This window comes from Heliangelus exortis, chromosome 15 (assembly GCF_036169615.1).
Source record: "Heliangelus exortis chromosome 15, bHelExo1.hap1, whole genome shotgun sequence".
NCBI lineage: Eukaryota > Metazoa > Chordata > Aves > Apodiformes > Trochilidae > Heliangelus > Heliangelus exortis.
This window is the reverse complement of record NC_092436.1, coordinates 8,281,582-8,303,949: the sequence shown is the minus strand read 5'-3', so window position 1 is coordinate 8,303,949 and position 22,368 is coordinate 8,281,582. Positions and strand designations below refer to the sequence as shown.

The 22,368-nt window shown below is 52.0% G+C and overlaps 4 protein-coding genes across 13 annotated transcripts in view; 2 read left to right on the top strand and 2 right to left on the bottom strand.

Moving 5' to 3' along the window:
* Positions 1–140: 140 nt before the first annotated feature.
* Positions 141–1,601, top strand: MXD3 (MAX dimerization protein 3). 3 transcript variants are annotated; one of them, XM_071758837.1, is made up of 5 exons: positions 141–415; positions 490–519; positions 607–721; positions 832–997; positions 1,073–1,601. In XM_071758837.1, exons 1-5 carry the CDS (start codon positions 243–245, stop codon positions 1,171–1,173), a joined length of 585 nt encoding a protein of 194 aa, XP_071614938.1. In that variant the 5' UTR covers positions 141–242; the 3' UTR covers positions 1,174–1,601. The 3 variants fall into 3 exon arrangements, with proteins under 3 accessions (XP_071614938.1, XP_071614937.1, XP_071614936.1); XM_071758836.1 differs by having other exon boundaries at positions 490–721; positions 1,073–1,315; XM_071758835.1 differs by lacking the exon at positions 490–519 and having other exon boundaries at positions 162–415; positions 1,073–1,315.
* A 99-nt stretch (positions 1,602–1,700) lies between these two features.
* Positions 1,701–3,591, bottom strand: PRELID1 (PRELI domain containing 1). Its single transcript, XM_071758832.1, has 5 exons — positions 3,374–3,591; positions 2,957–3,182; positions 2,770–2,883; positions 2,422–2,500; positions 1,701–1,991 (listed from the first exon to the last, which is right to left on the bottom strand). Exons 1-5 carry the CDS (start codon positions 3,463–3,465, stop codon positions 1,855–1,857), a joined length of 648 nt encoding a protein of 215 aa, XP_071614933.1. The 5' UTR covers positions 3,466–3,591; the 3' UTR covers positions 1,701–1,854.
* Positions 3,592–3,620: 29 nt separating this feature from the next.
* RAB24 (RAB24, member RAS oncogene family) lies at positions 3,621–6,331 on the top strand. Its single transcript, XM_071758834.1, has 8 exons — positions 3,621–3,782; positions 4,115–4,183; positions 4,358–4,436; positions 4,559–4,626; positions 4,719–4,818; positions 5,181–5,231; positions 5,342–5,404; positions 5,867–6,331. The coding sequence occupies exons 1-8, from the start codon at positions 3,666–3,668 to the stop codon at positions 5,929–5,931; spliced, it is 612 nt and encodes a 203-aa protein (XP_071614935.1). The 5' UTR covers positions 3,621–3,665; the 3' UTR covers positions 5,932–6,331.
* A 3,941-nt stretch (positions 6,332–10,272) lies between these two features.
* NSD1 (nuclear receptor binding SET domain protein 1) overlaps positions 10,273–22,368 on the bottom strand; it is a 57,511-nt gene continuing 45,415 nt past the window's right edge. For all 8 annotated transcript variants that reach the window (XM_071758824.1, XM_071758828.1, XM_071758829.1 and 5 more), the window contains 3 exons: positions 22,115–22,221; positions 18,802–19,006; positions 10,273–15,232 (listed from right to left, as the gene is read on the bottom strand). In XM_071758824.1, coding sequence (XP_071614925.1) covers positions 12,897–15,232; positions 18,802–19,006; positions 22,115–22,221 — 2,648 coding nt within the window. In that variant the 3' untranslated portion in view covers positions 10,273–12,896. The remainder of the gene's footprint in view (positions 15,233–18,801; positions 19,007–22,114; positions 22,222–22,368) is intronic.

Sequence of the window (22,368 nt, the reverse complement as noted above, 5' to 3'; positions counted from 1 at the left end):
CCTAGACGGGCGTAGCGCTTGGGGGCGCGGACAGCCCGGGAGGGGCGTGCTCGATCGGGGGGGGGGGCGGCCCCAGACCGGGGCGTGTCCTGTTCTGTCCCGCCCCGTCGATTCAAATTTGAAGCCCGGCGCTTTCCCGCCCGAATTTGTTTCCCCGCCGAACCGACGTCAGCGGCGCGGGGCTCCCAGCAGCCAATGAGCTCCCAGCGGTCGGTGGGCGGGGGTCCCCGCTACCGCCCGCCATGGAACCGGCGGCCACCAGCATCCAGGTGCTGCTGCAGGCGGCCGAGTTCCTGGAGCGGCTGGAGCCCCGGTACCCGCCCGGTACCCGCTACCCGCCGGGCCTGGCTGAGGCCGAGCACGGCTACGCTTCGCTCTGCCCTGCGCGGTCCCGCCGAACCGTGGGCAGCGACAGGTGAGCGGCGGGGCTGGGGTCCGGGGATGGGACCGGTAGCACCGGTGCTGATCACCGCGGGGGTTCTCCCGTAGGTCGGTGCACAACGCGCTGGAGAAGCACAGGTACCCGGGGGGAGCTGCGGGGAAGGGAGGGGGAAGCGTGTCCGGGGCTGACCGCTGTGTGCCCCCTCCCGCCCCTCCCGGTCGCAGGAGAGCCCAACTCCGCTGCTGCCTGGAGCGGCTGAAGCAGCAGGTGCCGGTGGGCGGCGGGCCGGCCCGTCCCACCACGCTGAGCCTCCTGCACCGTGCCCGGCTTCATATACAGGTGAGCGGGGCGGCCCTTTGGCTGCTTCGGGTCCTCTGGGCTCGGGGTCCCGGCTGCAGTACCCCGAGCAGCGAAAGCCGCCCCAGTCCTGGCTCACCGGATCTCTGCAGAGGCTGGAGGAGCAGGAGCTGAGGGCACGGAAGGCCAAGGACCGGCTGCGGGACCGGCAGCGGAGCCTGCAGCGGCGGCTGGAGCAGCTGCTCTCTCCCATTGGTGGGGAACGGGCACGGGCTGACAGCCTGGACTCATCCCAGCTCTCGGAGCACTCTGAGGGAGGTGAGTGAGAGTACAGAAGGTGGAGAGGGGAGAGGAGGCCGCCGGGGCCTGACCCATTCTCCCCTCGATGCCCAGAGGATGCCGAGATAGATGTGGACGGTGTCGTGTTCGGCGGGGACCTGTTGCCCAGCTTCGGCACTGGCAGGGACCACAGCTACTCCAGCCCTGCATCCTGACAGCACCCACTGCTTTCCCTGCACTCCCTGCTGCCTGCCCCCTGCCTGCCGCAGCCGCAAATGCAGCCTGTTGCTGGCCTGGGTAAGGGGCTGTGGGTGGGGGGTGAGTACCTGGCTTGGCACCCCCGGTGCCAGGCTGCAAAGCCACGGTGCTGGCACGACACTGTGGCACCCACTGTGTGCTGGAAGAGGGCCCGGCTGTCTTAGGGACCCTCTCCCATCCCTCTGCCAGCAGACTGGGGGACTGCCTGCCATGGGTGTGAGGCAGCGCAGCCCCCAGCAAACACAGCTACAAGAGGGCTCTGGGATCCCTGGAGAGACAGGAAGGGGAAAGAAGTGCATCAAGCAGCCTGCCTACACGCTCCCACAGCCCTCCCTCTCCCTTGTATATACCCAACATTGTTACAGTAAATGCACTTGGTGTAAAACCCCTGCCTGCATCCTGCCTGTGACCCCCAGCAGTGGGCTGGACCCCCAAGTGGAGAGCATCACTGGGCTCTGCTCTAGCCAGGCCAGCTCCAACCAAATCAGAGGTGAGAGTAGATTCTTTAATGATAATTACATCTCGGAAAGGATCTAACAGCAGCTGATTGTCAGACTTGTACAGTTTGGTTAAAAGTATAAAATCTAAGCAGGCTCCTATCTGTTCGGTGCAGCCGGTGCCCGGCTGTGCCTGGCCCCTCACACGTACTGCTTCTTCTTGGTGGCTGCCTTGCTTGCCAAGTCCTTGGCTTTCTCCGTAGCAGCCAGAGCTGTCTCCTTGGCCTTCTCTGTCGCTTCCTTGGCTGTCTCCACCAGTGTTTTGGACGGAGCTTCTCCTGTAACACAGAAGTTGTTAACCCAGCTGCAGCTGGACCCCTTCCTGCCCCAGTGCCAGAGTGCTGCCTGATGCAAGCTAGACCAGACCTGTCCCTGTCCCGGGGAGATGGAGATGATTCCTCCATGCAGGGATAGCCCAGCCCAGTGTTCTTTCCCTATGTGTGTCAGGGCACGTAGCAAAGGGCAACAGCAGGCATGTGACTGCTGTCAGGTTACTTCCCCCTCCTGGCCCATGCTCCAGCCCTGGAAGTGCTGCCTGGCTTCTCTGCCCAGGAAGAGGTGGCTGTGCCCAGGCGTGAGGGCAAAGGCAAGGGTCAAGGATTTCAGCTGGACTTGCTCAAGCCATGACCTGCCTGGGGACTAGACTATTGCCAGTGTAACTCCAACAGACCCATTCTTGCCAGCCCCAGCTTGCCCTTGCATGCTCACCTTGCATTCTTGCTAGCACGTATTCAAATCCCTTGGTGCTCTTGGTCACGTTGCTTTTGAACCGGGCCAGACCAAACTCCTGCAAGGGAAGAAAGAGTCAGTGATGGTGCAAGCTCAGCTCCCAGGTCACACACAGCCCCTGGGATCTTGTACCAGCTTGACAAGTCTGAAACATCTGGTGGACTCATGCAGGATCACCTGCAGTAAAGGTTCTGGGCACCTCAAGAGCTCTAAAGGATGACAGACAAGAAACAGTAATGGAAGAGGTAGAGCAAGGGGAAGCAGCAGTTTTAAAGCCTCTCTGAAGGGGAGGTGCACGGTGCTGCTTGAGCAGTTGGCAATGCTCACCTGGATGGCGCGTGAGACACCAAACAGGCTGGAAGAGACCCAGGCTTCCCGCTTGACTTCGGTCCAGTTGCTGTTCTCTGGGTTGACCTGGTACACGCAGCGTTCCTCCACCACCTGCAGGAGGCACAGACTGAGGGCACTGCCCAGCACCCACCACCCTGCCACACGCCTGCCTCTGGCCACCTACCATGAGACGTGCATGGTTGATGTTCCAGGTGAAGGTGGTCATGGTTCGGTTCTTGGGGTCCACGATTGAGTCCTCCAGGATGTAGACAGAATGGGCGACATTGGCTGGGAAGAAGCGCTCTGCCCAGCGAGGCAACCGGTTGGTCTTGGTCAGGAGCCGCCGGGAGAGCAGCTTGTGGTCCGCTGTCACCTCCCGGTGCACGATGTCTTCAGTCAGGACATGTTTGCTGAATAAGAGGAAGAAACCATTAGGCCCTGGTTCCGGCCAAGACGGCAGCCCCTGAGGCCGGGAACCCATCGGGCACTGGGGGGGGAATCAGCAGCTCCCGGTGCGAGGCACCCAGAAATGAACAGAAGGACCCCCCCAGGAAAAGGGCGGGGGAGGGAACGCCATCCCGGGGGCGCAGGCCCGGCGCACCTGTAGGGGTTGGGGTAACGCTGCCAGAAGGCAGCGAAGACCTGGTCCCAGGGCCCCTTGAGGACGCCCAGGCTGGCGCAGTACTTCCCCATGGGCCGCCGTCTCCGTTCAGGCCCGCGCCGCCGCGCCCGTTCCGGCCCGATCCTGCTGGGCGGCCGCCATGCGGCCTCAGCCCCCCGCCTCCGCCCGCCGCGCCACTTCCGCCCCGTGCCTGACGCGCTTCCGCTCCGCCCGCGGTGCATTCCCGCCCCGCCCCGTTTCGGCCCCGCCCCGCGGCGGCGGCGGCGCGAGGATGAGCGGCCGGCGGGTGGACGCGAAGGTTGTGCTGCTGGGGCAGGAGGGGGTGGGCAAGAGCAGCCTGGTGGAGCGCTGCGCACACGGACGCTTCCGACCCGGGCCCTACCAGAACGTGAGTCACCGGTACCGGGCCTGCTCTCGGACGGGTCCGCCGCAGCGCCCGGGGTGGTCCTTCCGCCTCCCCGGGATGGTCCGCCGCATTCCCCCCTTCCGTCTCCCCGGGTCGGTTCCCCCGTTGCCCCGCCGTCTCCCCGGGACGGTGCCTCCCACATCCCCTGGTGTGTTCCCTCCGGTTACCGACGTGTGCCTGGGTAGGGACCCTACCGCGTCCCCAGGCCGGTGCCCCCCGGGCCCACTCCCCGGCGTGGTCCCCTCGTGCGTCCCCGTCCCCCCAGTCGATGTCCCCGGTCCGGTCCCCACCGCTTCTCCCCGTTTCCCCTCCAGACCATCGGTGCAGCCTTTGTGGCCAAGGTGTTGACCGTGGGGGACCAGACCGTGACCCTCGGTATCTGGGTAAGTCGGAGCCAGGCGCGCCGCTGCGGGAGGCCAATCGTCGTCCCCCCCGGAGACACAACCCCCCTCCCCCAACACACACACACACACACACACACACACACACACACACACACACACACACACACACACACACACACACACACCTGCTGAGCGCTTCCCGGTTGCCTCCAGGACACCGCAGGTTCGGAGCGCTACGAGGCCATGAGCCGCATCTACTACCGCGGGGCGCGGGCCGCCGTCGTCTGCTACGGTAAGGGCAGGGAACCGGGGGAAAGGAAGGAACCGGCGGCCGTCCAGGTCCTGGTCTGGGGGGGTGCCGGTACCGGTGGGTCGGGCGCCATGGCCGAGCAGACCCTGACCCCTCTCCCCCAGACCTCACCGACAGCAGCAGTTTCCAGCGAGCCAAGTTCTGGGTGAACGAGCTGCAGAACTGTGAGGAGGTACGGCTGGGATCTGGGGGGCTATGGGGAGCCTTGGTGGAGGGAAAAATGCTGGAGCCCCCTCCCCCCTGCTGCCCCTCTGCCTCCTGCAGGGCTGCCGGATCTACCTGTGTGGCACCAAGAGTGACCTGCTGGAGGAGGACAGGAGGAAGCGGGGAGTTGACTTCCACGATGTGCAGGACTATGCGGATGGTAGGGCCGAGCTCTGTGTGGGGCAGGGGTGCTGGCAGTGGGGCAGAGCTGTCTTCCCAAACTCCTGCAGCACTGGGTAGGGGAGAAGGGGAGGCTGGGCTGGAGCTGCTGCATCAGTGTCTACCTGTGAGGCACAAAGGGCTCTGCCCTTGCCCTGCATTTGTGGCGGATCCAGTGGCTCCAAACACCTCAGCAATGCCAGGGACCTTACTGGGCCCAGCATGTCCTGAGAGGTGGGCAGCTGGGCTGAGGGGACAGGAGCATGGAGCCCTGACAGCCATGCCCCAGGGGTGACTTGGGGGGAGCTGAGCCTGCGGGCCACATCCTGTACCTGTGGGTGCTAACTCAGACCCTGGTTCCAGAGATCAAGGCAGAGCTCTTCGAGACCTCCAGTAAGACAGGCCAGAGTGTGGGTGAGTACTCCTCTTGCAGCCAGCTGTGCCTCCTCCTCCCCAAGCAGGGATGGAGGGGCTTTTCCTGGCATGCGGGCTGCCCTCACCCACTCTGGCTGCTCTCCCTCCAGATGAGCTGTTCCAGAAGGTGGCCGAGGACTACATCAACTTCACTGCCTTCCAAGTGATGACTGGTGAGCATGCAGGATCTGTCATCCCCCAGACACCTTCTCCCATGCCAGTGGGTGCAAGTGCTCATGGGGCTGGCAGGGCCCTTCTTTGCCCCTACCCTCCCTGGGGCCACTGTGGCTCTGTGCTGATGGCTCTGTCATGGAAACTGGGTGACATAGTGGTGTCCCTGTCCTGCTCAGGCCAGGCTTAGCATGTCTGCCCAGCCAGGCCATGGGTAGCCAGCAGGCAGCCAGGAGCCCTGCCCAGCTGTGGGACCATCTCAGCTCTGCATAGGGCCTGTCCAGGCACATGCACCCTGGCTACACCTCCAGCTGTGGCCACAAGACCCACGTCGTGGGGGGGTGGCGACAAACCCCTCCCTAAGTTACTTGCTGGGGCTCAGACCAGAGACCAGCAACTTTTGGGCTCCACATGGCATTCTGGTGCAGATGTGCCAGCAACTGCCTGCCCCTGCTCTCTTCCAGAGGAGAAGGGTGTTGACCTGGGCCAGAGGAGTGGCGCCTACTTCTACAGCTGCTGTCACCACTGAGATCTTCTGCCAAAAGGGAACCGCTGCTGCGGGCTGGGCAGCCGGTGCATGCCAGACTCCTCTGGTGTTTTTACTTGCTGTGTTTTAGCTGTTCGGGCAGTGCCTGCAACACTGCAGCAGCACCTTGCCCGGTGGACTGCTCCCTCCCAGTGTGTGGAGTAGCAGAGCACTGCTGGGCGGTACCAGGAGCCTCCTGTGGCACCGGGAGCCGTGGGCTGTTGCTCCTGGGGACCCTCTCTCTGCCACCCAGGGTTTGTGGGAGCTGCTTTGGTGAGTCACTGCTGTGGCCCAGCAGCAGCTGTAAGTTATTCTCTTGGAGATGCTGCCTGCTTCTGTTGCAGATTAATTTAAGCATCTTCTTGCGAGTTGTACAATGTAAATAAAATGCATTGTGGTCCGAGCTGTCCCTCTGCCTGTGATGCTGCCATGTGCCTGGGGTGTCTGGGCCAGGCTGCCCCCACAACCCCCTGCTTGTCAAGACAAACCACAAGAGGACATCGAGAGTAAAGTTAAACTTTACTTTACAGTAATTTTTCTTCTATATACAAAGAATTACAGTACATGTTCTGGGAGCACCTGGGCAGGGCAACCCTCTTTTCATTATAAGTTTCACATACACAGCCAACAGTCTAAGGGGAGCAAAATGAAAATAATCAATGGTCCAACACTCCCCTCTCCCTCTTCTAAAATAATATACATGCTGGAAATATGTAGGTTTCTCTCACCTGCTCTGGCATTCCTACTTGGAATGGACAGATGAGGGCTGAGCACCTAGGGCATGCATCACCCCTTGGGCAGTGCTCACCAGGGCTCACGCCCACAGCTCCAGCTGGCCCCTGCACCTCGGCTGGGCACCCTGATCCTCTGCTGCCAACCCGTGGACCCCAGTGAGGGAGGAATGTGGCACAAGGCTGCTCACACCAAGGCTTCCTCTCCAAGCAAACCTCATGGCTTCAGCACAACCTATGCTGCTGCTTGAGCACAGGTGGCCCCCCTGCAGATCCCCTCCCCAGGCAGCGAGGAAGGAGGAGCAGGCAGCCCTGGGACCCCCAGCTATGAGTGCAGGGCACCAGAGGGTGGCAGGTGACATTCAAAGCCAGGTGTGATACCAGACACGTTCAGTGTCTTGGAGCTGAGCAGGCTGGTGGGATGGCGAACACGGCAGCACTGCAGCTGAAAGGCTCCTGCCCATCGCAAGGAGAGCTGCTCTCTGCCCCACCCCCCACCCCCCCGAGCTGCTGCCAACTCCAACACCCACCCGGTATCAGCTGGGGCCACCCTCAGCTTCAAACACACTCCACCATAAGCCTCCCGGTGCTGCTGCTTCTCCTTTTAACAAGTTCCCAGTGTCTAAAAAAATACACAAATCCCAGTTCCTTGAAGTTGACAATTCGGAAACATCAGGAAGGAAAAAAAAAACCCAAACAAAAACAAAAACCAAAGCAACAAAAAACCCAACTGAAACCAGCTCAGTACCAAAGGGACACAAAGAACATGCAGTTAGCAGACACCTGTCTTGCTTCACGTGGCTCCACTCAATCCCGATGCCCACGGGGCCCACCGGCAGGCTGGTTTTAGTCTCAAAACCATCACAAATCAAAGGAACTGAGTAACGCCTCGTTCTGTTTGTCACACACGCCGAAGCCCAGCCCCAGCTATCAAGGGATGGTGATTCAGCCGGCAAAGAAACCTCCAGCCTGTGGGCTAGGAGCTGCCTGGAGTCCAGCCCTACTGTGCTAAGCTGCCGAACAGTTTTACAATAGCACCACAATAGCCCAAGTGCTTAGCCAAGGGCAAACTGATTAAAACTTTACCTTGAAATAGGACATAGCAACACCCATTTCTCAGATTTCTCTAAGAGGTAGATTCAGTGCTGTAGGGACTGTCCATCACTGCCACTTCTCTAGCCCAAGCTCACGCATGCTGTCCTGCTGCACCAGACTTGGATTTGATTGCTTTTGGAGGACCCAGAGCAGGAATCTTGCCCTTTCCCACCTCCTACTGAGCAAAGGCATTGCCAGCCCGCAAAGTAGAGATTCCTGGCAAGCAGCAGAGCAGTCTCCAGCATCCCATCTCCCAGACTCTGGGAGCCCCCCCCACTCATCAGCCTGGCCGAGTTGCTGCAGGAGGCACAGTTTCGGCTGCAAATGCTGTCGTTGGCGTTATCACTGTCACAGGGGAGTAATTAGCACAGATGAAGCCCGGGCAATCAAACACAGAGTGAGCCCTTGCCAGACCACCTGTGCTTTGAGAGAAGCTGCACGGTTTGCCACTTTGCTTGAACACTTAATAGCTGGCAAAGGCTGAAAGCCTCATTTAGGGCAAAGCACATTACAAGCAGGTTACAACTACGGATATTACAAACATCAAGCAAATCAGAAGTTAAGGCTGAAATTAAAAATACACAGAAGGTGTTGAAGGTCTGAGGTTTCTCATACTCCCTCCTGCCCTGTTGCAATGCTGGCTGTGGCATCCAGGCAGGAGCAGTGCACGATCACACTCAGGTTAAACCCCTGCTGAGATGCATCAGGGCTAGAGCTGCTTTTTCTTTTTTATTCTGTGAAACTGAACTGGAACTGTTCCTAGTAGCACCCTCGATCACCCCTGTCTCACCTCAGTTACTGTTCTTTTGATTCAACCATCTCTTATCTCTTTTAAAGGCCACACCTTCAAGCCTAAGCCTGTGTGGGTTTAACCCCAAATTAAAACGCAAGCTCCCCCTTCACCTGGATAGCTTGTGCATTGAAGTGAATCTGGTTCTTGTGATTTATTTTTGTTGTCATTAAAAAGGAAAAGTCTTAGCTTGAGAACAGTAATAAAGCAAGCTACAAGACAGTATCTAAAGATGTGCACTGGGGAGTTTCTCTCCTACAGTGGTCACTTTTCTGATAGATTCAGCAGAGCCCTGGCTGACAGTGGGCGCCAGCCCAGCAAGCTGGTGCAGATGGGAGCCATGAAGAATGGTGGCCAGTACAGACCAACTCCCTGGACACACCATTACCTCTCATCAGAGCTCCCCATCACTAAAGGTCAACTGGCACTCTCCTGCCCATCATGGCAACCCACCACTGACTTGAGTCCTGCTGGAGGCTACAGCCAGTGACCCCAGCCCACTGCTGAGCAGGGGCAGCCAGGCCATCCTGACAGCATGGATGTTCACCAGCAAAGCAGTTGTATGGGAGCAAATCCTTCATCTTCATCAGAATTGGGAAGGGGGAATCATTCCTAGAAGTGGGAACAAGCTCATAATTGTGAGAGGTTCCCATAAGCCTTCCTGGGACAGCAGGGAAAGGGACACAGTTTTGAACAGAAATAATTATACCCTTGATTCTGCGTACAAAAATCTCCACAACACTGATTTGACAAGAGTCACCTCTTGTCCACCTTGGATTAAATTACACCTGATCAGATCCCTTCAACAAACATAGTAAAAACTCAGCGTGGCCTCAACCATGGCAGAGCTGGCCACCCTCAAGCCCAGTATAAGTGCTCAGAAAGGCCAGAGCAAAGCTGCAGCAGTTTCTCTCCTGCCAGGAGCGGTCTGCCAGGGGTCTGTAATACCTGCTGCTTTCTTAAACATTAAAAACAAGTGATTCAAGGTGGCTTAAGTTTGAAGGCGGCAATGAACTGCAGAAAATTAACCCAACTGTGCTGGTACAGACATTCCCCCTCCCCTCCTCCTCCAAGGCAGTGCTACTAGCTACCAACAGCCAGAAACTCAAGTGCTGAAGAAGCCCCTGGGTTTTTTTGTGAGGATGTGTTGCCCAGAGATGTTTCCTATCCCTCACCACCAATGAAGACAGGCTGGGCAGGGCCAGGGCTGCCAGGGACCTATCTCCACACCTGGTCAGGCCTTACCTGCCTTGCTGTGGTGACGCAGCACACAGCCAGCCACTCCTAACAGCACCACTACTCCCTCTGCAAGCCTCACATTTTTCTGTAAAGCTCTCCTGGTCTGAGTAAGCATCTTCCAGGGGCCCAATGAGGGCAAGGAGGGAAGAGCCGCGTTGCTTCGCCTACACTGAAATCAACTTTCCAGCACATAGCTGGAAGGTAGCAATTCAGATATCTGGGTTGTCATAAAAAGGCATAAAGGAGACAAGAAGAGAGGTGGCGTATGGTCAGATGCAAGGAATAAGGCTGTGGGTTTAAATGCCATGCAACACTTCAGTCCACGGTCACTGTTCAAAACAAGCCTTTGGGTGAAAGCAGCTGCATAAAGGCTGCTGCTGCCATAAGCCTCTCTATGTGAGCACGTGATTTATAGAAGTGATGTTTTTCAAACCTGCACTTAACGAGAATTCAGTGAGAACTTCTCCATTTTACAGATTTAAAAAAGCCTGCACCAAAAATATTCACAGTTTATTTTTCATGAAACAAGTAACTAGTTAACACATGACAATTCAAAGCAGAGGTGGACAGAGCAGTGCAGATACCTTTCTGGTTACAGCTGTAGCTGGCTGGGTGGCTGGCACGCAGGTAACCCTACTTACACAATCTACATGACTAAGTCCAGCTCATGGGAAGGCCTATAAATGTAAATTAATGATTTTTTTTTTCCTTCTCATACATGATAAATACTTAATATACTGAAACTCATTACCATTTTAATTTATTTTGTTTTAAAAATTTAACAAATGCCCTTAGATTCTCTCTCTCAATGGCTCTGAGGTCCTGATTCCCTTTGTGCAGGAGTCATGCAGAAACACAAGCTGCTTGCATTCCCCAGTTTCAGCAGCAAGCAGGAACTGACCTGCCAGTCTTCCCCAGCATAAAACAACATTAAAGAGTAAGTTTCCATAAGCCATAAAGCTTTTCAAAGTTGCTAACTATTCTACAAAGGATCTGAAATGACTCGGACTAGAGAAGAGATGCACTGTAGCACAGGTAACATCCCCTCGTGCCCAGCACACCCAGCCTTTACAGCAGGACATTGTCTTGGGGTGCATCAGGGAAGGAGAATGGATCAGGGTTAGTTTAAGTGCAAGTGTCTGTCTCCCTTCATAGAAAACTTCAAAGCTCATGACTGTCTGCTCTGGGAACAGCAGGCACTTGCAAACTGGTGGGAATAACAACCTGCTCCCATGTTGGAGGGAGGTCAGCCAGGGAGGGACCCAAGGATCTGGTGGGAAGGAGAAGGATCCACTGGAGCTGTGCAAGGGTCTGGTGGTGGGCATGGAGATCCGAGGCTGCAGCACCCGGATTGACAGAGCTTAGGCAAACCACAGAGGTAAATGTGTTGTAAGAGTGGGAAAGTGTGCTGGTCAACAGCACTTCCTTGGCAGGACACTGACCCCATCCAGCCCCCAGGCAGCATCCTCCCCTGATGCCCATCCTCCTCCTGCCTGTGACAGTGCTGGTGGTCACAAGATGCCACTCTGAAAGTTCCTGGGAATCTACTGCTTGCCCCAGGAGTATCATGGCCAAGCAAATTTCTGCCTCAACGTTTGAGTAAACGGCTTTCAAGATGCCTAGTCTGGACATCAGCCTGACAAACACCAGGTACTAAACATCTCCTTAACCATAAAAGAGAGAAGAGGAAAAAAGCCAGCCAGCTGCTGGAGCTCACCATGTTCCAGTGTGAGAACTACTATTCAGTTGGAAGGACACACACGCACACACATATACACGCACAACAACACAGTCCAGTTAATTCAAGTCTCCTTTGGTTGTAAAAGAGTAAAGCCAGAAGCTACCCAAGGGAAAGGTGTTGAGATGGGTCCCGATACAGCTATGGCACCTTTGCCTCCAGGCTGCCAAAGGTACAGGCATCACTTGCAGCTCGGAAGCAGATCCTGCTGCTGGGAAGACCAGGCATCATGTCTGAGGCAAGGGAGAAAAGACTACTGAGCCTGCTGGCTCATGGTGATGACGGAAGTCAAGAGACTGGATGGAAACTTGAAAGGAGCACCACCACCTTGCCAGTGTGGTGCTCAGCACCTTGGGGAAATCCACTCTGTCCTACTCTGCTACTGATGCTTCCATAAGTCACAATGTTTTCTAATCATAGAATCACAGAAAGTTAGGGGTTGGAAGGGACCTCGAAACATCATCTAGTGCAATCCCCCCTGCCAAAGCAGGGTCACCTATAGCAGGTCACATAGGAATGCGTCCAGGTAATGCAGGAAACACTGAGTGTCCTGTCCTACAGGATTAAGATGAAAGAATGAAAAAAATGCCAGATGGCTTCTTTCAAGTTCCCTCTCTTCCCTGACCTTCTTCAGATTCCCTGTTTCTCAGGCTTGGCCAGTTTCAGCCTTGTCCAAAGGAGCCTGAATAGATATTACCTATTGCTGGAGAAAACTGCACTGAGCAAGAGCAGCAGGATTCTCTCCCAGCTTGGCGGGAGAGGATACCTGTCCTTCAGTGATCCACACACACAGCATGTCCCAGCAAATCCACAGACAAACCTCACAAAGTAACAACCTGCAGGGACAGAGACCCGGGCATATGACAGCCCCCTTCCCTGTTTCCAGAGAGCCCAGCAAAGGGCATACACCTGACTGCTCACTGCCTGATCCCTGAAACACCTCCAGTCCCAGGGCAGCCTGACTGACTTGCTTCCTCTAAAAACAGTAAGAAGAGCGACATCCCCAGCTGTACCTGGGAACACACCTATAAATCAGACCTAGAGCTCAAACACGCTGGATCAGTAATGTGACCATTTCAATGGAATTGGAGATTTTTACCCAGAGTGGACTCTTTATTTCAGCTTTACCATTTGTAAAAGGAAGAGGAAAAGGTCATGGATGCTCTCTCCCTTCAACTGGGCCATACTCAGATTTAAGTGAATGTCCTTGCTTATGTCATGAGAGAATATGGATGGGATGTGCATGGGTTAGGGGCTGGGCTCAGGGAAGTGAATAAAAAAAAAACAAAAAACAAAACAAAAAAACAAAAAAACCCAAAGATTCCCCCTCCCTAAACATTAAAAGACTGAAACCTGCCTCCCATATTCACCAACCTCACTTTGGCTCTGAGTCAGCCAACTCATGACAGACAGAATCCTGGTTACAGGCTAGCACTGTGTTTTGTTCAGGCAAAGGGTCCTGCCCCTGAGGAGCCTGTGCTTTTCCACTCAGCCAAGAAATCTGGTCAAGTGCCTGAACGTTCGTGACAATCCACTCCATCTGCTCCGGGGGCACAGGTGCTTCCCTGGCTGGCCGAGGAATCTGCTCAAACACACACAATCTCTCTGATTTCCAAGGGTTTTGCTCTGCAGGGGCTGAGGCCACTTCCCAGCTGGGCTGAAGGGTTGGCTCTGGTAGTTTCTCTGCTGTTCGGGGAGGCTGCTCTGCAGGTGTCAGGGCTTTTGCAGTGGGCCAGTGGGTTTGCTCATGCACCTGTAGTTTCTCCGTAGGCCAAGGTACCTGTCCGACATGCGTCACCGCCTTCCCCGCAGACCAAGAGATTTGCTCCCCAGCTAACATGGTCCTCTCTTTCTGCTGGGGACTCAGCTCCATGGCTGGGGTTCCTCTCTCCACTGGCTGAGCATTCTGGTCGACGGGCCGCAGCGCCTTCTCCGACAGCAACAGCCTTGGAGCAGACGATGCTGGAGGTTTGTCCAAGGCTTGAGGCCGGGGAGCCACAGCAGCAGCCAGCTTGTCTGATACCTGCGGCCACGGGGCTGTCAGAGTGAGAGGCCGCTCCAAGAGCTGAGGCCGGGCTGCCCCAGAGCCCGCAGCCTTCTCTGGAGACAGGATCCTCAGGGCCCCAGGCTCAGCAGCCTTCTCCGCAGGCAGCGCCCGCAGTGCCCCGGGGCCAAGTGCCTTCTGCGTCAGGGGGATCCGCAGGGCCCCCGAGCCCAGAGCCTTCTCCATGGGCAGGACATGCAGTGACCGGGAGCCGGGAGCCTTCTCCAGAGGCAGCGGCCGTGGTGCCCCTAAGCTGGGAGCCTTCTCCATGGGCAGGATCCGTGGCATTCCCGAGGCAGGAGCCTTTTCCAGGGGCAAGGAATGTGGCACCCCAGAGCTGGGAGCCTTCTCCGTGGGTGAGACCTGCACTGTCCCAGAGAAGGAAGTTCCTGGAGATGGGAGCTGTGGCAAAGCCAATCCAGGAGCCTTCTCTGTGGGCAGGATCCGTGAGACTGGGGAGGCATGGACGTTTTCAATGGGCAGGGGCCACAGTGCCTCAGGGTCGGAAGCTATCTCCGATGCTGGGACCTGTGGTGCCACGGAGCTGGAAGCCTTTTCCACAGCCTGAAGCTGGAGACTCTGGGAAGAATCTTTGTCCAATGTCTGAGGCTGATCATCTGCAGGAAGCTCATCCACCATCTGGGACTGCAGGGTCCCTGCTCTGACAAGAAGCCTGTCTGACAGCGGAGAATGCAGGCATTTCATGGAGAACTCATCCAGCAGCTCAGGCTCCTGGGTCCTGGTGTCAATGAGAGACTTGTCCAATAACTCCAACACCCCAGGGGTGGCAGGAGGTTCATCTGACAGCTGGAGCTGCAGGGCATCATCAGGAACAAACAACTCATCCGATGACTGTGGAGTTCCCGGGGGAGATTTGCTGGGCAGGTCAGGCTGTGAGGCATCACCAGAGGACTCGTCCAGTGGCCACAGCACAGCGTTGGTGGGAGGTTTGTCCTGCTGCTGAGGTCTCAGAGCTACAATAATGGGTTGCTTCTCTGACTGCAGCCTGAGGGACAGGGCAGCCTGGGGCTTGTCCGACGGCTCCAGGCGGAGTGAGAGGGTGGTGGGAGGTTTGTCCGAAGGCTGCAGCCGGAGCGAGAGGGTGGTGGGGGGTTTGCTGGATGGCTTCAGCCTTAGTGACAAGGTGGTGGGGGGTTTATTTGACGGTGGCAGTCTCAGTGCCAGGGTGGCAGGTGGTTTGTCTGGTGGAGGCAGTCTAAGGGCCAGGGTGGTGGGGGGCTTGTTTGATGGCTGCACCCTCAGGGCTACAGTGGTGGGGGGCTTGTCTGATGATGGCAGCCTCAACGCTAGGGTAGCAGGGGGCTTTTCTGGTGACTCCAGTTTGAGGGCCACAGACTGAGGTAGGCTGTCCAGAGGCTGAACGCTCAGGTCTGTGTCTGTGTCTGCAGGTGGCTGCTCTGGTGGCTGGGTCTCCTCATCACTAGCCAGGGCTCCTATGGGAGGCACATACTCACGGATTTCTCCTGGCTCTAAAGGGTTGGGACCGCAGGGATCATGCTCTGTGCAGGATAAACGTCCATCCAGCTTGGAGATGAAGAGCATGCCTTCCCGGTGCTGCTTGCAGAAGGACCTGGGGCACATCTCACAGAAAGAAGCTGCTTCCTTACTACACACATCACACTGATGCCATGGGCACTCCCATTTTCCTGCAGCACAGACACAAGAGAAAAGACACCTTAGGAGTGGTACAAAGGGATAAGACAAGGCCTCGTACAAAGAGAGCTCAAGGGAGAATGCAATACTCTCAACACAACTTTGTGTCCTCCTCAGTTTCTGCTGTAGCTCCCAGACTTGACAGGCAGTTGAGGGGAACCTGCATTCTTGGAAGCAACCCGGAAATGAAAATCATGATGAACACAAGCAACACCAGACCATCTGGTTCCAGCATGACACTAACTGATAAAGGTGCCTAGAGAAGAGCAGACACCTCTAACCTGCATATCTCTGTGGCTCTGATTTCCACAGATAACACTGATATCTGTGTGTCATACACCCAACAGATTTTTTCAGTAGATGCTTCAGGTTCACCTAAGTCTTTGTTAATTTTGAGCCACGACCTCCCTTCCTGTTTATTAGAAAGAAGAAGTGAGAGCACAGTGATCACAAGGGAGTAAGTTTCTATTGTCTCTGTACCCAAAGGCATTTTCCTTAACCTTCTGTGAATGTTCATGATAAAAATACCCTTGATCACAAAACCGAGATACTCCCTGAGGAGATCTGTGTCCACATTGAATCTATTCACCATCAGTATCAACACCATCACAGAGGAAAAAGACAGTATTATAATTCAGAGATTTGATTTTTTTTTTCCACTTGCTAATGACACCACTGGTTCAGACCCCTGCTCACCCAGCCCAGGCTGCTGTGTCTCTACTAAATGCTTCTCACCAGTTCATGGACACCATGGACATCAGTGCTCCCCCAGGCCCCCCCCTGCTCCCTGCCCTGCTGCAGAGAAGCTCCCTGCAGAGCAGCCCTCACACAGGAGCCACAGGCCAGCACAAGTGACAATGGAGGGCAGCAGTGGACACCAGCCTGGCCAGAGCACTTCCCAGGCTCCCTGAACCTATCCCACACTTCTGTGGCTTTGCCTAGCAGCTCTTTTCTAGAAAGGCTGGAAGAGAGCATAGCTGCACCTTGGCACTGAGCAGCTGTGGACATTTCTCCATCTACATGTGCAGTATCAGCTTTCCATCCCCCTCTCTTACACTGTTTTTCCCCTGGGGTTGAACACAACATGTAGCATGTTTTTCCCCCTGCTCTGAAGCTGGACCAAAGCTCCTGTTCCACTCTCAAATTATGTGTTGCTTTTCTGATTCTCCTCCAATTTTTAGCATAATTTTCAGAGTGGGGGCGTTTACATGTGGTTTTCCTCCTTCCAGGCTCGCAGTGCTGCAGCACAGAGGCTGTTGCTGCTACCCCCTCCACCATCAACAACCCAGAGAGCGACACTCAAACACCCACTTTGGTCACCAGAAAGACTCTGGGACTGTTATTATAGAGGTAATTCATACAGGTGGAAAGTAAAATAAGTAAAAACCTGCTAGTATGCTGCAGGAAGGATAGCTCCTATCAAACAACTCTAACAGTCTTTGACAGGATAAAAGGCCTAATGAATAAGCAGCTTCTCCAGAGACAGCCTGGAGCACAGGAGCTCTCAAAAGGAAGATCACACAATTAGCCACATGCAAACAAGCAGGAAATTCCAATTACTTAACAGCAATGCCCATGGCAGGAAGAAAACATCTGAAGTAAAAACTGCTGAACCTTCAATATCCTGTATGATACCCTAAGGAGTGGGCTACAAAAATAACAACTTACATATAAAAACAGTAAAATGGCTACAACTGGCTGAAAGTCATTCTCAAAAAAAACAACTACTAATGGTCTTCTGGCAAACTGAGGAGGTGTGTCCAGTGACATCCTTCAGAAGTCTGTTTTAGTCTATATTTGAATTTAAATTTCTGGAAGCAGAAGAGTAAATTCACTTACAGAAACAGGTAGATAAAACCAAGTCTACGAGGAACTGCAAAAATGTGGTGGGAGAGGCTCAGAATTTGAACTGGACTGATGCTCTTGCACCAACTAAGTGCAATTAATTAAAGAACAATGCAAAGCAGGACTGCAGAGAAAAATAAGTGTGTAAAAAGGATCAAGATGAAATTCCAGGATGGTAGCACAAATCACAAACATCATATAAATACAAATTAGTTTTGCAAAACAAGTAAAATCTCATTTCCTGAGAAATTTTATGTAAAACACAAAATACAATTATTCTCTTCTGTTGATGTTAGCAAGGCTTCAGCGGCCGTATTGTTAAAAAGCTCTTACTACAACAGTTTTAAATATGTGTAGGCAAGTGGGACAGAACCCAGAGCAAATGGAGAATAATTATTTTAGAAAATCATAGATGTAATGACAGACCAAGAAAATGCTAAGGAGATAACAGTCTTTCAGTGTGCATAAAAAATAGGTATTGGAAATAACCTTTGTTGTTTTTTTTTTAAGTCAGGCTGTTAGGAGAAACTTTTCAAATGGAAAGCAGGGGAACAGGCTAAATGCTGCCTTCTCCTTCATTATGAAAAGCTGTCAGGATATTACAGTGTCCTGCCTTAGCACACAAAAAGGAAAGAAAGGTGACTTTCATTACTCCCCCATCCTGAATGATGAAAATGTTCAGAAAATACTCTTCAAAGCTGCATAGAGAATTTCTAATCATTTTAATGCTTACAAGCTCTGTAAAAAACTACTTCAATGTAGTTGCTTTTATTAACCAAATGTATTATCTTTGCAAAAAAACCTAAGTTAGATTTGACAAGTTATTTTTCCTAATAAGCTTGTCATCTAGAATTGCTGATATTCTTACCATTTAATTCTTTGTTCACTTGATCCCGCATCAGTTTTTCCATCCTCCTGGCCTGGCAAACATTGGGCTACTTGACCTACCACGACTCAGGTCAGACTTCTTCCCTTTCTGACCACTGGTTAAACCTGAAAACTCATTAAAAGGTCTCAGGAACTTTTCTAGTAGCCAAGTCAAACTAAAACAACAGAGCAAACACTCCCCTCAAACAGCTCTGTAAACATTTTCAAACACAAATCTTTTCTCTTAATAGATATTACTTTACACCTGAGCTACTAGCAAACTAGAAACTGTTTTATCACTCACACATAGAGCCTATTTTTTCCTCTGCACAAAACTAGAGGTACTTCTTAAATATTTTCTTCTTTTTATTTCCAATTTCAACACAAAACAAGATATACTTCAGTGCCGTTCTCTTCCCTAACTATGAGCTCATGGATATTCAGACATCCAGCATATTTTCTCTAACTCCTCTTTTTCACCAGTGCTTTTTCCTCACCCATTCAACTCAACTGTCTTCAATTTTGAGAAAAAAAGCCAATCTGAGGAACAAATACCTCAGCTATTGTTGGCAGTGTCCTTTGCCAGGCCCCAAGGATGGGGTCAGCTCAGGAGCACCATTTCTTAGGCAAGAACCAGTTCCCCCTTCAGCAATCAATTCAGCTCTTCGCAGTCACAGTGGGGTGGCAAACCAGGGTTTTGTCAAGTGGGCCCCAAAAATCTGTTCAAGTGAGAAAGATCTCTCTAAATTTTAAGATGCTGTGAAGTGAAGACAAGTGAGAAGCACCTGGGACACTTCAAGCAAGCACCACAAGAAGACACACGAAGAGCTCAGTTGTGTGGAGCACTGACCTGCAGGTCTTTTGGTAAGGTTGAGGCAGTCTGCGTGGTACACCTTGGGGCAGCCTGGCTTCTTACAAGAAACAAGCTGCCCTCCATCCCCACAGCTGAAACACTCATCCTCTCGCTCCTTCATCACCTCCGCCTGTGACCTGCGCTTTATCTGTGGCCGCCTCTTTAGCTTCTTGGACTTCTCCTCGCTGAGGGCAGGTTGACTCTGCAGGTGAGATAACATCAGTTAATGCAGGTCTCTCCCCCTTCCACCTGTCCCCTTCCTACTACAGGGGTGGTAACTGCAAACCCTGCAATTGAAGCTCCCACTACCTGAAGTGCATATCACGTCTCTACAGTGGTTATGGATATTTGGCCATTATTTACTATAGTAAAAATTTCAGGTTTTGTTGTTTTGGTTTTTTTTAAAAAAAAAAGTCTGGAAGCCCTACATGAAAGCCAGGTAAACATGTGATATATGCAAGATAAGGAGCCAGGAGCTGCCTGGCATCACTAAGCTTGTGCCACCTCTGACAGATTCTTCAGGTCCCCAAAGCAGTCAGGTCTCCTTTCACCTGTGACTCTCCTGAGAAGTCTCTTCCAGGCCTTCCAGCACTTCTTGAAGTTCCTTGCACTTCTCTTCATTTTTCTGTCTGAATTTATCTGTAATCAGTTTAGACCTATTCATTCTTGTGTTAACATTTCTCTTGTTCTAGTTTTTCTCCTTCCCTGAAGTAACCATTAGGACACATTATCCTTCTCATAAACCAAACAATTTTCAGTCTGCACCCTCTAACTTCCTAATGGCTTTTTTCTGCCCCTATTGAGTTTGTGTCAGGCACATGTTGCAGAATCCCTCAAGCTACTTCTGATGATGCCTCACAGGCTGTGTACAAGGACATATTTCTCCAAAAGAATGAGAAAATCCCCCTCAAGTATCGCCCACAGTTGCCTCTTTCACAGCTGTGTCACCACAGCAGCTCAGTCCTGCAGCATCTGAACTTCAGAACGACTCCTTCTCCACTGGCTGAGCAGATCTGATTCTGCTATTACCTTCCAGGTGTGTACTCTGGCACACTGAGTGACTGAGCTCCAGCCCCTTAGCACATATATTCAGTTATTCATTTCCAATTGTCCCATCTTCTTGCCCTCCCACACCAATGGCACCCTACATCAATGTGTAATCAGCACAGTTCAACAAGCTGTACTGAAATAACCACTACTGGTACAAGGGTTGGCATCAAATTAGCTTAAGTGCTCTCTTCTCTACCCTACAGCTTCAGCCAGTGCTGCTGTACCCTTCAAGCCAGGTCCTGGGACCACACCTGACCCCTTAAGCATGGATCCTCCCCAGGCTAAGCCTCCCATTGTACCCACAGCAGGACAGTGTCCTTACCAAAGCACTATCAGTTCAGCTTATCTAAACAATGTGAGCTAATTTAATGCCATTTCCCACCTATCTTTGTGACCAAATGTGTGTTCTCCATGCAGAACACCTCTGCGTGCCACCATGATGCCTATGAATTTTTGCATTCTTTATTCTGCATAATGTTTGTAAATTTTTTTTATTCCTTTACCATCAAGATTAAAAACAAGAAACACTAAAATGTCTGTAACCCTTTGTCTCCAGATCTACAATTTCAGGATTCAGGTGGTCATCCAGATGCCCTGCCACCAGGGAGTTACAGTTCCTGATTGTTTCTTTCTCCTTCACATGTGGAAATTTCTGTTTTCATCCATACCATCATTCCTCTTAACAATGGGAACAAATAAGGCTTTTCTTATCACTGAAAATGCAGACAGTGAATCACTCCACATAAACTATTCCACCTATTCTCAGCATCTAGTACCTCGGGCCATCTAATTACAAAGAACAAGAAAAACCTTTCAAAGGTAATTTGAATGTCTAAGCAAGGTCTAACAGCTGCACTAAACGATTCCCACTTACTCACAGCAGTACAATAGAATCCCAAGCATTCTTCCACACTCCCAGTTATAAAGGTCCCTTTTAAAAGTGAACTTGAGTAAAATCAGGGAAGTTTTATCTTGCTGTATCTTCAGGAAGCTTAAAAATGCATCTACTGTGGGACAGATTTGAAAAAAAAAACCAACCCCAAAACCACACCTAACCAAAACCTGTTCCCTCGAGTATTGTTCCTTAGCTCAAATCGTCAAGATAGAATGAGTTGCCTCAGGCATCAAGATTGAACATTTTTGCCAACTAAAGGGCACCTGTCTCTGATTTCCATCATGCAACCTACAATTTCAGGGCAAAACAGTCAAGCCACATGAAATACAGAAGCAGCATAAAATCAACTGAACTTTAAATCGCATCCCAAAAAAGAACTAAATACACCAGATGTGTAATTCACCTCATCTGTCAACTTCTGAAAACAGCAAATTTTATTTGTATTGCAATTTTTTGGCAGAACTAAGCTTTCTGGAGATTTCACAAAAATCTTTCCCATATGCTGATGGGGATTAACAATAGCACTGTTGAAGGTTTTAGCCCTTTGTTGTGGGAAAGCAATCACCAGCATCCACATGCCAGAGCAGAGGGATTTCAGACTGATTTGGTGAAGCTCTTGAAACAAACCAACAGCCGAGACACAGATTTAGCTGGTGACAGCAGGAACTTGGCCAACTGCTTCTTGGATTTCCTTTTCCCAGTGAGAACTAGCTCACACAAGAGGTAATTGAAATCAATTCCTATTACTGCAACACTACAGTTACAAAACAAAGCTTCCAAAATCAGTTCTAAATGCTAGTGGTTTTTCTACTACGGAAAATAGTTTATTATTGTCTGATGTGCAAACTTTGGTTGCTTAACCAAAGGAAAAAAACCCAAGAACTTTCTTAGTGCAGCAAAGATGGTGATGCAGAAGCCTTTTGACTCTTCTGACTTTAAAGCAACTCCAGTGTGCAGGAATCCAAGTTTCCTGGCATTCCTTCCATGCACATTCACAATTTACTCAGGCTTTTACTTTGGGAAATGGGTTGAGCTGTGGTTTCTTTGTTATCTGATGGAAGTGTTTCCCAGGCTTGTCCTTTCCAACTCTAATGCAATGGAAATTACACGATAACAAGCAGAAAATTCTAAAAAAAAAATCTTGGTGTAAAACAGTTTCCTGTCATTACTTATAGCTGCTCTAATAAATGAGGTCTAAGATATGCTCTCTTAAAAAAGAAACTTGAATATTCAACTCAACTCAGGGAGTGTTCTCATGGCCACATTGAAACACTGACTACACTTCCTGAGATGTCTGCAACAAATGATACACATCTATGCAAAGAGGTGCTTTGGAATAACAAAAGCTTAAAGGAGGAATCCTACCTTTGGCCGAACTCCTAGGAAGCCACTGCAATTTGGAGCACCACATTTACAAACGGTCTTTCCATTTCCCAAACACTCCAGATTGTAATTGAAAGTCAGCTCAGTCCCTGGCACAAAAACAGATCAAAACCAAGCAAGCTGTAAGGAACTAAGGAGCAGAAAGTTGTAAGGAACTATGGAGCAGTGCTGCTGACACAAAAGCACTTTTGAAATACAATGACACAAACGACTGTCACAGCTACACAAGGATACCA

Coding starts and splice junctions, on each gene's coding strand:
- MXD3 (XM_071758836.1), top strand. CDS start 243: ATGGAACCGGCGGCCACCAGCATCCAGGTGCTGCTGCAGGCGGCCGAG. Junction 722..831: donor GTGCCCGGCTTCATATACAG/GTGAGCGGGGCG, acceptor GGATCTCTGCAG/AGGCTGGAGGAGCAGGAGCT. Junction 998..1,072: donor CTCGGAGCACTCTGAGGGAG/GTGAGTGAGAGT, acceptor CTCGATGCCCAG/AGGATGCCGAGATAGATGTG.
- PRELID1 (XM_071758832.1), bottom strand. CDS start 3,465: ATGGGGAAGTACTGCGCCAGCCTGGGCGTCCTCAAGGGGCCCTGGGAC. Junction 3,183..3,373: donor CGTTACCCCAACCCCTACAG/GTGCGCCGGGCC, acceptor CCTCTTATTCAG/CAAACATGTCCTGACTGAAG. Junction 1,992..2,421: donor CGTGCTAGCAAGAATGCAAG/GTGAGCATGCAA, acceptor TCTGTGTTACAG/GAGAAGCTCCGTCCAAAACA.
- RAB24 (XM_071758834.1), top strand. CDS start 3,666: ATGAGCGGCCGGCGGGTGGACGCGAAGGTTGTGCTGCTGGGGCAGGAG. Junction 3,783..4,114: donor GACCCGGGCCCTACCAGAAC/GTGAGTCACCGG, acceptor TTTCCCCTCCAG/ACCATCGGTGCAGCCTTTGT. Junction 4,184..4,357: donor CCGTGACCCTCGGTATCTGG/GTAAGTCGGAGC, acceptor GGTTGCCTCCAG/GACACCGCAGGTTCGGAGCG.